This window comes from Hevea brasiliensis, chromosome 1, assembly GCF_030052815.1.
Source record: "Hevea brasiliensis isolate MT/VB/25A 57/8 chromosome 1, ASM3005281v1, whole genome shotgun sequence".
Classification (NCBI taxonomy): domain Eukaryota; kingdom Viridiplantae; phylum Streptophyta; class Magnoliopsida; order Malpighiales; family Euphorbiaceae; genus Hevea; species Hevea brasiliensis.
In genome coordinates, this window is record NC_079493.1 from 103,585,004 (window position 1) to 103,598,363 (window position 13,360).

A 13,360-nucleotide genomic window follows, 5' to 3' on the forward strand; every position below is an offset into this window, starting at 1 on the left:
TTTTACACCCTCATCTTTTTTTTTATGTTATTTTATTTTATTTTTATTTTGTGTTTTTAAATTACAACAAACAAAGGAATCAATAGATTAAGATGGTGAATATTAAACAAGAACTGATTTTTGCATTTTGAGAATCAAAATTTTTTTTAAGGAATTAACTAACCGAACTGAACAAACCAATTCAATTTTGGTTCTCTTCTCCCATTTGATTAGTTTAATTTTTACATTTTCTTTCTTTTTCGATTTTCAATTATTTCGATTCATTTGTAACCAAAGTGATTGAATGAATGCCCCTACTATCGTTTTAAGACCGGTATCATTTCCACATTGATATTTGTCTTTGGAAAACCTTGACTTGATCTTTTGCCTTAGGCATTTAATAGATTAAAAAAGTAAAAAATACTCTGAAATGTTAGAATAGAGTTTGCAAGTGGAAAACCTCACATCAATGGGATAAAAAGAAAGAAAATGAAATGTTTAAATGTGATGGCCTATCAAATCCAAAAAATGCTTAGGCCATTTTAATGGACATGAGGTTATATTAAGTCCACAAAAACTAGGCCAAGTGCACATTTGTTGATCTACATTCTCCAAGTTCAAATTTCAACAGACGGTACATTTTTTAAGCTCAAAATTTCAACAAGCATTAACTTGGCTACAAATGGTTACAGATATTGTTGAAGAAATCCTTGTATGTCTGATCTTAATTGGTAAAAAGTATGTATGTGGCTCATGTATAGTTGAATACATAAGATCAATAATCAAGGATATGATCAAAGCAAGCCGCACTTTTAGCCACCCATTATATATACACAGACACACACTAGTTAATGATGAGTTTCTTCAAGGTCTTTTTACTGGTTTCTTCATTGTGTATACAAGGAGCTTTACAATGGCTTCCAATGACAAGTAAAGGCCATAGAATCTTTCTTCTTGTGCATCTCAAATAGACCAAAATGGAGAACTAGGCCACCATGCGATTATTGTTGTTTTGGTGAATTGGAATAGAACCACTAGCCTTCATCATAACACTTTGAATGAATGCAATCATCTGCACCACATTGACCATTTGCCATTTAAATCCATAACCAAAAAATTTAAAAAAAAAAAAAAAGCAAAGAGTGAATTTTAAAATAGATTGCTATCACAATATATATGTAATTTATCAAAGCTGTAACCGGGTTATTTCATACCAATGCAAATCCGATGCATAACATGCTGAAACCAGGGTATTTAAATGGTGCATCTTCGGACAAGAATAAAGCTGCATTGATAGAAGAAGTAGTTGTTAATTAGAGTTGCACGAGCCTAAAAAAGCTAAAATGAAACATTTTATCAATTTTTAATATACCTGTCAAAGGACTAAAAATTAAAGGGGAAATAATGTTGGCAAATGAACTTATGGCTGAGATGAATCCCTGAGCCTTTCCCTGTTATGAATTTTAAGATGAGTTTAAGTAATTAAACTTAAAAGGAAAGAAGATGTAATGAAAGAACATGAACAAAAGTGAATGTAACAAATGAAAAGATGCAATTGAAACTATGCGACGAAAATGGCATTTATAGATCATCTTTGGTGAAGATTTTCTTATGTCAAATGCGGAATGAAACAAAAAGAAATTGATTCTGAGTTAACTTCTTGTGTGGTGCATGGTGTATTGCAAAGCACTTTAGCCTCTCTTTGGTCGAGTCACCTGCTCATTGGGGCCTACTTGTTTAGATGCAATACTGTATAACTGTGCAAATCATAAATTTACATCAAATAATAGTAATGTTCAATCAATCAATCAACATAAGGAATAGCAGTTAACAAGAAGATATGTATATAAAACTTACGGATGGAGGCACGAAAACGGTGAAAACAGTTAATGCAGTAGCTGCATATGGAACCTGGTCACAATGAGGATGTCTTTCAGAGTTGCTTGTGAATATATTAAGGAACAAGTAAAAGGAAAAAGATATTACAACTTAGTTGAAGAAACATTACCCAAATGGACCATGATATGCTGTAGAGAAACATCTACAAGGTATAAGGTAAATCATCAGAATTTTGTGCTTGTTTTATGGATTTAATATCATGGAGTATACTTACAAAAAAATAATAATAATAATAATAAAAATGAGATGTAAGGCTCTTACATTGATGAAGCCCATAAATAGCCCTATCGAAAGCAATTTTTCTTCTGATATAAAAGGCGTCAAGAAAGGCATGAAAATCAACTGCAAGATTCACAAGAATTTGAGAATGGAAGAAAAGAAAGGAGTCAAATAATAATAACAACATATAGAAAAGAAAGGAGGTTCTGATATGATCATGAAGTGGAAAATTGTAGAAGCACACGGTTTTGCACCTGTGATACCGTTCCTGCAACTCCAACAACAAGCAATAGATCGGCATATTGATTTTTGTTGAAGTGAAAACGGGCCTTCCAGTAGTACTGCAGGTTACAAATCATACTGGTTTATATTAGAAATTCCAGTATATATATATATTTTTTATTCTACTACCAGTGCCACGACGCGCAAATATGCAGTTAATAAAAAATTGAGATGCTTCTATAAAAACATTTTTACACATTGTTCATTTGTTCTTTCCAAGCTTCTCATTGTGCTACTTAGCAGCTTATCTATGAGATGCTATGCATAGTTAGCTATCTTGTTGATTTATTTTTTAAACTTTGCTTCCTATATCTATGCAAGATTTTATGCATTTTAACAGAGAACTTAGGTTTCTTAGGATTTTTGATATTCAATTTTTCCCCTTATTGTTTCAACCCAAAAATCTTGGTGCTATCTTTTGGTTGATGTTTGACAATTTAGGAAAACACATATATACCATAGAAGAAGCTATGATTCCTCCATCTGCAAGGCTATGGAAGAACGCGACAATTGCTGCTTGCGAAAATGTTGCACTACAGAACAAATTTAAAAATATCAATGTTAGAGCTAGTGGCCTTTGGGCTAATAGTTCAATAATCAAGTGCTTGACTAAAGTGTAGAAGCTCAGGAGAGTTTGAGAAAGTGTTTAATTTGACTTATAAATTAAAAAAATATTTAAAATAAATCAAAAGTGATAATTACATCACTTACGTGTGATTATCTACTTGTACTAAAATTAATATTATCCTAATAATTTTTAAAAATATCAATATTATTCTCATTTTAATAAATTCTCAACTACTTAAAAATAATGCACACCATTTTTAGTCATTTTAATAAATTTAGTTACTTTTAAGCATTTATTAATCAAATACTTAAGCTACTTAAAAATAACTTTTTAAGTAGGTTTAACAAACATTAAACTACTTATTTTAAACTAACTTCAAGTTAAAATGTATATTTTAAATAAAAAAATAAAATATAAAATTAAATAGCTAAACCAAACACTCCCTAAATCATGACTGTTTTTCCTATTTATGAATTTCTCTGTTAATCCTAGTAAGCATCTATCACAAAGATGATGGATAACTTGATTAGCCAATGTAAATGGAATTGCATTTGAATTAGAAATTCAGTTTCCATGAACTCATTGAACATAAAAGAACAATGAAGCTTGACTTGCAATTGCTTTAGAAAGGTAGAAAGGCCTACCTACACTTCAGCAAAGAAATAAGATCCCTAACTGTTAGGATCTTCTTGGGTACTGATGGCTTCCTTGGTAAACCATCATCATCTTGATGAGTGTCATCAAGTCCGCTCTTCAAGAATGGCCGAGTTAAATATTCACCATTTAGTGCTTTATCCTTCAGAAAAATTCTCATGTACACAGCAGCAAGTATGGATATACATGCAGCAACCTGGAATAAAAAGACCAATTAACCAAATTATAAATATATGTGTGTGTGTAACAACCTTCTACCACTCTCAAATCATCTCCTGGACTGTAAAGATTTCAAATTTAAATCCCAAAAGATCATAGAATAACCTGAAATGACAAAGAAGTAGAGATAAAACGAGCAGCTAAGGTTCCACAAACAAAGGAGGCTAGGGATATGCCAGATAGAATTCCAAATGCTGAAGCTCGTCGACTCTCTGAAACGTTGTCTGCCTGAGAAGAAACAAAGATCCAACACCAAATGCTTTATTACTACTTCCTCCCACAAAGATAGACTTACTTTTATTTTCATATGGTTGAAGGAAATGTAATTAGTATAGCTAAAGCAATAACTTTTGTTTAGTCTTTTTTCAGTATGTCCTCTACTCATATTGCTTCAATAAAAACTAAATAACTCATTTTATTAAATTATTTTTGAAAATAATGAATTTTTATTTTTTTTTAATACATACTAAATATGAGCATATTAATAAATTAAAAAATAAATTATTATTTCAACAGAGAAAGTGTCATATAATTTGCGATGAATGAAAAAAGAAAGTAAGTCTATCTTCATAAGAAGAAGGCAATATATTAACCTCAAAGTGGTGCTTTGGGCTTTATATTCTCAGCCACATTGTTTACTATAAGATGGCCATTGGGCTAGTAGCAGGTGCTGACTCATAATGAAAAAAATTGAGAAATCCTTTAAGAAAGGCCGAAAAATAGAACATATTAATGTTATTATGGCCATGTTCTTAGTCAACATTCATATTTATCCCTTTACTTCTTCTTTCTCACCCTTTTAGTGAGACTTTTGGGTTTCTTTAAGTACTTTTTTATTTGTCTAATAAAATAAATAACGATAAGCATTCAATTGGTTCAATTTCAAGACAAATTAAATCAATAAAATTAAATAACTAAATAGTTTGTTATAATAAATACAATTGAATCGACTAACAAATACAATGGAATTGAATTAAAATCTTTAATTCTACTCTTTTAATAGAAAATTTAGCATTATTTCTCTTTAGTTTTTCCTCTTTGAGGAGAGTTTTTATTCTCATCGATGAAAGTGTTTTTTGTTTTTTTTTATTTGGTCAATTGAATAGAAAAGACTAACATTTTCACAAATTGACAATTATATTAAACGTTCTAATTTTGAATCACATATCCCACCCTTTAAAATTGAGAGCAATTGTATTCAAAACTCAAAATCTTAAGATTTTATTATCCACAACAAAGTGCATTGACTATAAATTATTTTTTACTTCTTTTTATTATTAATCGTTGCTTAAGGTGGACAGTGGACAAAATTCAAAATCCTCCAAATTGATTTTAAGGTTTTGGCTATAATTGCTCTCAATCTTAAAGATTGGGATATGTGGTCCAAAATGAGAATGTTTAGATATAATTGCCAATTAGCTTATTTGGATATAGTTGCCAATTAACAAAAGCATTTGGTCTTTTTTGTCAAATAGGTCTTTTCATTTTTCTTCTTTATGAATGAATTAATTTTGATGTTTAATTCTAAAATTTATTGCAATTTCTTGAGTTTGATATAATATATTAGATAGATTGAATTCTAGAAAATATTCATCAAGAAGATAATTAATTACTTAGATAGATATTTGTAGTGGTTTGACTGAGCTTGTTTAAAGGAATAGGATTCAAATTTTGGCTTAATTTAGCATTCACCGGACTGCGTATATTGCTATCATGTTAAATTTATTGCTTTGTCGATATTTATGGTTGTCTTTCTATCTACACATAGTAAAATTTTATCTACTTCTTACAAGATTAAGAAAAATTAAATATGTCAGTGGATAATATATATTATTTCTGTTCACTTTTATTTATCGTTTAAGAGTATTATATAATAATTAAAAAATAATAAAATCACTTAAATTATAATAAAATTTTCATAATTTGATTAAATTTCTTCTTATCTCATATAATTAAGAGAGAGATATGATAAGATAAATTATATAAAAAAAAAAAAATTTGTAGAGATCGTTATCGTGCTCAGTAGAAATAAGCATAAATTAGAAAAAATTAATTAATGAATCTGAAATTTTTTTTTAATATAAGATATTTTAATATTTTCAAAATGATAAATAATTTTGAATAAAATAACTTTTAAAAGTTTAAAATGATAAATAATTTTGAATAAAATAATTTTTAAAAAATAATATAGAAAAAAAATAAAAGTGAATGAAAATAGTACATATATAAGTAAACACAATTTCAATTTTTTTTTTAATTTGTTTGAGAAGACGTGTTGTGTTTTGTCTTTTATGTAAAAATATGCCTAGAGATAAATAGGGAAAGTAGCCAAGTTGGTTTTCTTTATCTACTGGAATGCTTAACCATTAAAGCTAATTTTTTTTTTTTTTTTTGATATTACAAGCAAAGCATACACAAATTATATTAAGAGACTTTATTTCTTGAATTTTAGTGAATAACTCTTAATTGAGGCAATGGATAAATCTCAAATTGGAGCATATAATAAGGTAGAATTACTATTAGATTGTTAGGTATTGTGATTATTAATTATTTCGTGATTATATTTTTATAATTATATAAGTATGCCCTTAACTTTTTGTTTTGTTTATTATTTAGTTATTTTATTCAATGTTAAAGCTTTTTGTCATTAATAAAGATTGAAAAGACCAAAATACCTTCATTCCCACTAAAAGCGACTCTATTTTTCTCTTTGTCTAATTGTACCTCTTCCCCTCCAACCCTCCTTCACCCTAAAACCATTTTTGCTTTACCCACACTACCCCCTTCCTCCATCGAACCCACCTACCCAAAGAGAATTGACATCCATAGTAACAACACCAATTTGATGACGCCCATAAGCAACAAGGACAATTCCCTCCACTTGGTTCACCCAAACAACCAAATATTAGGACATGAACTCTGAATTCTCTTCTAGTTCAATGCCCATCATCCTTCCACATACAAAAGCTTAGTTCTTTCTACATCTATGGCTTTCAAGCCCTCTGTTACTATTCTCTATAATTATCCTTCATTAGCGTCTTTTCTAATCAGTAGCTTATGGTTCTGGGAGGTCAAACTGAGAGTTGTATCCATCCCACCATGAAAGCCAATGGAGCACCCCTTTCAATAAACCATCTTTTCTTGGGGATTAAGGACTACAGCTCAAAAAAAAAAAAAAAAAGTGTCAAAACCAGCAAATGGGAAGCCAACATCTCTCTCTCCCTCATTCTCTCTCTCTTAATTGGAGATGAATATCCATTTCCAGTTAGCATAGCAATCAGAAGTTGTAGAGCATATTGTGTTGGAAGGTGCTAATAAGAAAAAATGAAAAACTAATTAGAAGTCATCATCACCTCAAGTATCATAGGGTTGGAGCCTATTCTATGAGTACCAAACCTCATGAGGAGTGAACGTATGGATCACTCCTTTTGTACATTAGCACATGTTAAAAAATGGAACTGCATTCCTCTGCTCGTAGGTTTAATTTAAATGCTATAGTTGGAGATGTGTTGCTATCTAGCCTATCTTGATGAACCAAAAGTGAAAAGCGTTTGTTAAATTCAGGAGTTCTTATGTGATAGGTGCTAGAAGTGAGCAACCTCTAGATAGTTGGCACGTACTAACCTGCAAGTAGATATAAGGGTTATAATGAGGATGGAGAGTTTCTTGTCCATGAACCTCCAATGATAAAGTCAGTGACTTGAATTATCAAAGAAGACGATCCAGAGAGTTAGAGTTTTAGAGATCCTTACTTAAGTCTTCATTTCTTCTATTTACACCAGTTTTTCATGGTTTCGGGTGGGATAAGTGTCACCTTCTTGCGGACAGGATGTTGCTAGCCAATTATGTATTGAAGTGATTTATGGCGGACTTGCGTGTTGAGCATCCTGGTGACTTGTTTAAGGTTATATACCTCTCTAGGGTTATTCAAGAGTGGTTTGTGTTAAAGTAGTGCAATGATGATATCTTTGTCTAGACACTTCATTTATCATGCGGTTTCTTGGGAAATCCCTGCATATATTATGTCAAATTCTTAATTACTACATGGATGCAGCAGTGTTCGAACTGATATGAAAATAAACTTATGTTGTGAAAATCACACCAACATAAATTATAAAAATATAAAATTTAACGTAATTCGACATAAGCTTATTCCACTAACAAATCCACTATTAAAGTAAAAATAATTGCAATCACTAATTATTTTTCTCATCCTTAAAATTACTTAAATTAAACTCACGAAATTTAACATACCTCTCCACTTCGTGAGTTCTCTACAATACAATGGCTAACCAACTAATCATATAGATAGGCCATTAAAAAATCTAATCTTTTAGGACTCTAATTATTAAACTCAATAATTTAAATTCTATTAAACTTCATATTTTATCTAATTTCCTAATTAATTTTAATTCTTAATTCTAATTGAATTTGGACTCTAACAATTTCTACCTCCAAATCAAATAGAATTAGTTTTCACAACTTTTGCAAAAGTCAATCTTCTTTTGGGTACTTCATTGCACTCTTGATTGTTGATGTTGCCTGTTGTCTCAACTTGCATTCTTTCAATCAATGTGCTTCCTTCCAATTTGTAGAGATTCTTTGCACCAATCTTCTCACCTTTATAATCACAAGAGCACATCGGCTAACTCTTATGACTCCATCATAAATTGAGCACCCATAACCCAAAGAATCTTGCTTACCTAAGCAAATTAAGTTTCTTTCAAATTTAGGAACACATCTCACTTAATCGAACAAATTTACTAGATCACTGTGTAGCTTATCTTTACTCTTCAACTTCCATTTTGTTCCCATTGGCTAGCATCATTTTTTCTCCTTTCTTTTCTTCAATCACATCAAACCACTTTTTCTTCGAGCAAATATTGAAAGAACAAGCAAAATCCATTAATCACTCATCTTATAATGGATCTTTTACATTTTCTTTATCATCATCCACATTCAAACATTTACCGTCAACACCATCAGTAATTGCAATTGTAGCAATTCATTCTTTTTTTGTTTTTCTATGACTCTTCTTGAATTATTTACACTCTACAAGATTTTCCTTTATCTCCATACAATGGTATTGAATGTGACCTTTTCATGATAGTAGTAGCATTCTCTATCTTCAAGGTTTGCTCATAGTCTCAAGCTCGACCTACTATTCCTTCTCCAATTGTTTTCACGCGCATTGCTTCTACCTCAATTAGAACTAGTAACAAAAGCTCAATATTCATTGCTACTGCCTGTCTTCTTGAACTTCTTCTCATCATCCAAGATAATTGTGGTAACCTCCTCCATCTTTAAAGTCTCATGCCCAACTGTTAGGGTTATCACCAAACTTTTATAAGATTGTGGGAGAGAGCTTAAAAGTAAGAGGGCTTTATCTCCATCATCTATCTTCACACCGACACTAGTCAATTGGGTAATTAATTTATTGAACACATTAAGGTAATCTCTCACATTAGTACCGTCATCCATTTTGAGTTGGCACAACTCCTTCAAGTACAAATAATTTGTGAGTAACTTTGACATGTACAAACTCTCCAATTTCCTCCACAAAACAACTGACGAAGTCTCCTCCAAAATATTGTACTTCACATCAGGGGCTAACGTCAATCTAATCGTACTCATTGCACTTTGTTGAAGCTCCTCCCAATCATCATATTTCATGGTTGCTAGTTACTTCTTGTTCAATGCTTTAATCAATCCTTGTTACACAAGGACATCCTTCACTGTGCTTTGTTATAGACCAAAATTATTTTTCCCATCGAACAGCTCCACCTCAAATTTTGTGCTCGCTATCTTTGATTTCTCAAAACACAACTCTGATACCACTTGTTGTGAAAGTCATACTCACACAAATTAAAAGAACACAAAATTTAACGTGTTCTGTATAAGCCTACTCCATCAACAAATTACTATTAAAGGAAAAATAATTACAACCACTAATTATTTTTCTCACATTTAAAATTACTCAAACAAAATTCATGGAATTGAACATACATCTTCACTTCGTGAGCTCTCTACAATACAATAGCCAACAAACTAATCATATATATAAGCTACTAAAAAATTTAGTCTTTTTGAGACTCTAATTATTAAACTCCATAATTAAAATTTTACTAAACTTCCTATTTTATTTAATTTTCTAAATAATTTTAATTCCTAATTCTAATTGAATTTGGACTCTAACAGCTTATCAACCATTAAATTAAATTTTTATATTTAGATTCATGCACTCTATATTTATACTTTAATTATTTCTGCATATATTTCAATACAAATTTCTAATTTAATAGTTTTTAAACTTATTCTTATATAAGTTTGAGTTTATAGTAGATGCATTGTCACCACATTGTCATCTCTTGTCTTCTTTCAAGTCAAATTTAAGAGCTCACCTATAATGTACTTATTTGGCATTTAGACTAATAACAATCAAATTACTCTCGTTCTATTCTAGTTTCATTATTCGATCTCTATACCTTTACAAGATAAGTTGGTTAATTAGATCAGCAAGTCGATAATGTATTTACACATGTCAATTACTCATAAGTTGGCTGATTTTAGCCCTAATCATTGTTAAGATATGATTATTATACTAAAATAAGCATGAGAGAGAAAATGATTTCCCCAATACTGATAGGGTTGGAGATACGCAAAGTAATGCATTGTTCATACTGTTGTGGAGAAGGGTGCGGCTAACAAGGAAAGGGCTGATGCAATAACATCATAGATTTCAAAACCTGCAAATTATTGCTGTGCTGTTCTTTATTTTATTTTATTTTTCTAATGATTAAAGAGGGAAATTTTCCTAATCGTTGGTGTGCTTGGTTTTATTTTTATTATATTTTTTAATTTTTATTAATTTTAATTCGGATTTTTTTTTTATTTTAAATGGTTAAAAATTGTTAAAATAATATTTTATTGGTTTTATAGGTCCTACAGCCTTAATTGACTAAAATTAAAATATATAGAATTTAATTTAAGGGTTCAGTTGAATGTAAATAAAATAATCATAGACATATTTTGTCTACCAAACTAAAATTTCATGGTCTATTTTAGCTTTTGGCCTATTGCTTATTAAAAAATTTTGTTGGAATTAAGCTTTCTTTTTCTCTTTTAAAGAAAAAAGAAAAGTAAAACAGCCTTTAGTTATTATATAAAAAAACTATTATTTAATTTTTAGAAATTTGTCATTATTTAGAAATTAATTAATCTCTTAAATTGAATTTCGTTAAATAAATGGTCCCTTCTTTCATGTTATGTAGATTTAGACATAAATAATGAGTGAAAATATGAAATTGCCCTCATTTACACTCCATCCAAACAGCCGAGATCCCACCCAAACACTCTATCTTGTCTCTACCTCTCACCCATGTCACCCAAGTCCCATAACCTTAAATTTTTATTTGGTAAAACTAATGTATATATAATGATTTTGGAATAACTGTCGATTATGGTAAAACTCACCACAATCAATTATTATAATAAAACTATTTTACATATATTGATTTTATAGTATAATTTTTTTATAGCCTTAGCTCATCTATAAAAAAAACAAGATAAAATAATAAATAATAAATATGATGATGTCTTCAAAATTATTAGTCATCTCTAATCCATAATTTTTCTCCCCTTGCAACAACCATTACTTTCAAGCTATTCATCTCCATTCTCATGCAATGTTAATATTTTTTATATTTTTTGTTATTTAGTTGTAATATTAAATTAATAATATGTATTCATATCATATATGTATTAGTATTTTCACATTTTGATAAGATTATCAAAATCTTAAAAATAAAAAATGACTTTCCCTTTTGAAAAGAGAAATTCATTTTCATTAAAAAAGACTTGATTTTTTTTTTTAACTAGGATAGTTAATCCATTTTTCTGAGTGTTTCAAACGCTACAGAATGTGAAATGGAGCTGAAAAAATAAAGTTAAAATAAAGTTTATATTTTTTTTCTTTGTCTGTCTTTTTTATTAAAATAAAGTTTTATATTTTTTTATTATTTCATATATATTTATTAAAATCAAAATTTATATGAAAAGAAAAGACCTTTAAAGAAGCAAAAGCTAAAAATCGATGGAAGATTAATTAAATAGACATATAAATATGTAATTAGACAATGTGAAATGATTACCACATAAGCAAGAGCAAGGCAGTTAATGCCACTATCGGAGACCATAGCAGTGAGAGTCCTCATTACATAGTATGCGTAAAAGAAAATGGTTGCCCTGCTGTATGCCAATATTGCTGCAAAAAATATAATAAACCCACCATCGAATTTAGGTACTTTAAAAAATTTAAAAATAAATAAATAAATAAATTCATTTAAAGATTAGCAATTAAAAAGAAGGAATACTGGTGTGTGTGTATATATATATATATATATATATCTTGTAAAGGAAGTAGTAGTTAAAAGAAATGGGTACAAATACGATAAAAAAAAAAAAGAAAAATACATAAACTAAGAAGTCAATTTTTTTGGAATTAATAATTTTAATCAATTGTTTTAATTTTATTTCCTCAGGTATTGAATTCTTTTAATTTTAATAATTTAATTCAAATCTATATAAATAAATAAAATTTTACGATTATCAATTTTAATCAATATTTAAATTGTATAAATACACTCAGATAATTAAAAAAATATAATAAAAACTTGTGAGAACCTTTACAAATCGATTTTGATACATGAGAAATATGCATGATCTAGTCAGAAAGATGATATATTCAAAATAAAGGAAAAAAAATATGGGTAATAGTTGTGTTTGATTCAGGTTCAATATAGTTCTATTTGGGAACTGAATTGAAATCAAACATTCGGTACTTTAGTTTTTGGACATTAAATTTGGAGCTAAATTTTGATTCTAGTTCTAATTCGGTTTTAAGCAAATTCGATATAGTTTCAACTTTAGTCCCAGTTCTATTTCTATTTAAATTTTGATTTTAATTTCAGCTCAAATTTAAATTTTTACACCTAAAATTATAATATTCTTGTGTTCATTTTAAAATAGTAAAAATAATCTTAAATTTCTAACATTATAACAATAATAAAAATAATAATGCTAACATTAAAATAAAAATATTAATATTAAAAATATATTATACATAATCTTTAATAAGAATATTATATTATCTTTTATATGTTTCATAATTATACAATCTTTAACTAAAAGAAACATACATAATTAAGAACTAAAAAGTATATTATATGACAAACATGGAATCTAGTCATATAATTAAAGATTATAGGGTGATTTAATGCATTTATGATTAAAATTATTTTAAAAAATAAAATATAATATGAAATTATATTCTGGTTGGATTTGATGTTTATCAACAAGATTTGATGTTTATCAACAAACTCAAAAGCTTCAAATTCTTCCTATTGAATTGAAATTTAAAAGGTTCTTTAAAGCTTTTACAATAGTTCAGAAGATGCTCTCACTAACTGAAGCTCCATCAGATTTTCATGAATACAGAGACTGTCTCTTACCATCATGTGCAAATTCTCATGCAGAATTCTT

General features: G+C 28.9%; 1 protein-coding gene across 4 annotated transcripts in view; it reads right to left on the minus strand.

The window, feature by feature from the left end:
* Positions 1–557: 557 nt before the first annotated feature.
* The window catches only part of LOC110669375 (uncharacterized), a 36,244-nt gene continuing 23,441 nt past the window's right edge, over positions 558–13,360 (minus strand). The window contains exons 3-14 of one of the 4 annotated variants that reach the window (XM_058146326.1): positions 11,971–12,083; positions 3,926–4,048; positions 3,592–3,797; positions 2,837–2,912; positions 2,352–2,438; positions 2,140–2,220; positions 1,988–2,020; positions 1,837–1,890; positions 1,695–1,736; positions 1,352–1,430; positions 1,194–1,264; positions 558–1,051 (exon numbers count right to left, since the gene is read on the minus strand). In XM_058146326.1, coding sequence (XP_058002309.1) covers positions 965–1,051; positions 1,194–1,264; positions 1,352–1,430; positions 1,695–1,736; positions 1,837–1,890; positions 1,988–2,020; positions 2,140–2,220; positions 2,352–2,438; positions 2,837–2,912; positions 3,592–3,797; positions 3,926–4,048; positions 11,971–12,083 — 1,052 coding nt within the window. In that variant the 3' untranslated portion in view covers positions 558–964. Of the gene's footprint in view, positions 1,052–1,193; positions 1,265–1,351; positions 1,431–1,694; positions 1,737–1,836; positions 1,891–1,965; positions 2,021–2,139; positions 2,221–2,351; positions 2,439–2,836; positions 2,913–3,591; positions 3,798–3,925; positions 4,049–11,970; positions 12,084–13,360 lie in introns of those variants that run through there. The other 3 variants (XM_058146330.1, XR_009148416.1, XR_009148417.1) reach the window with 3 other exon arrangements.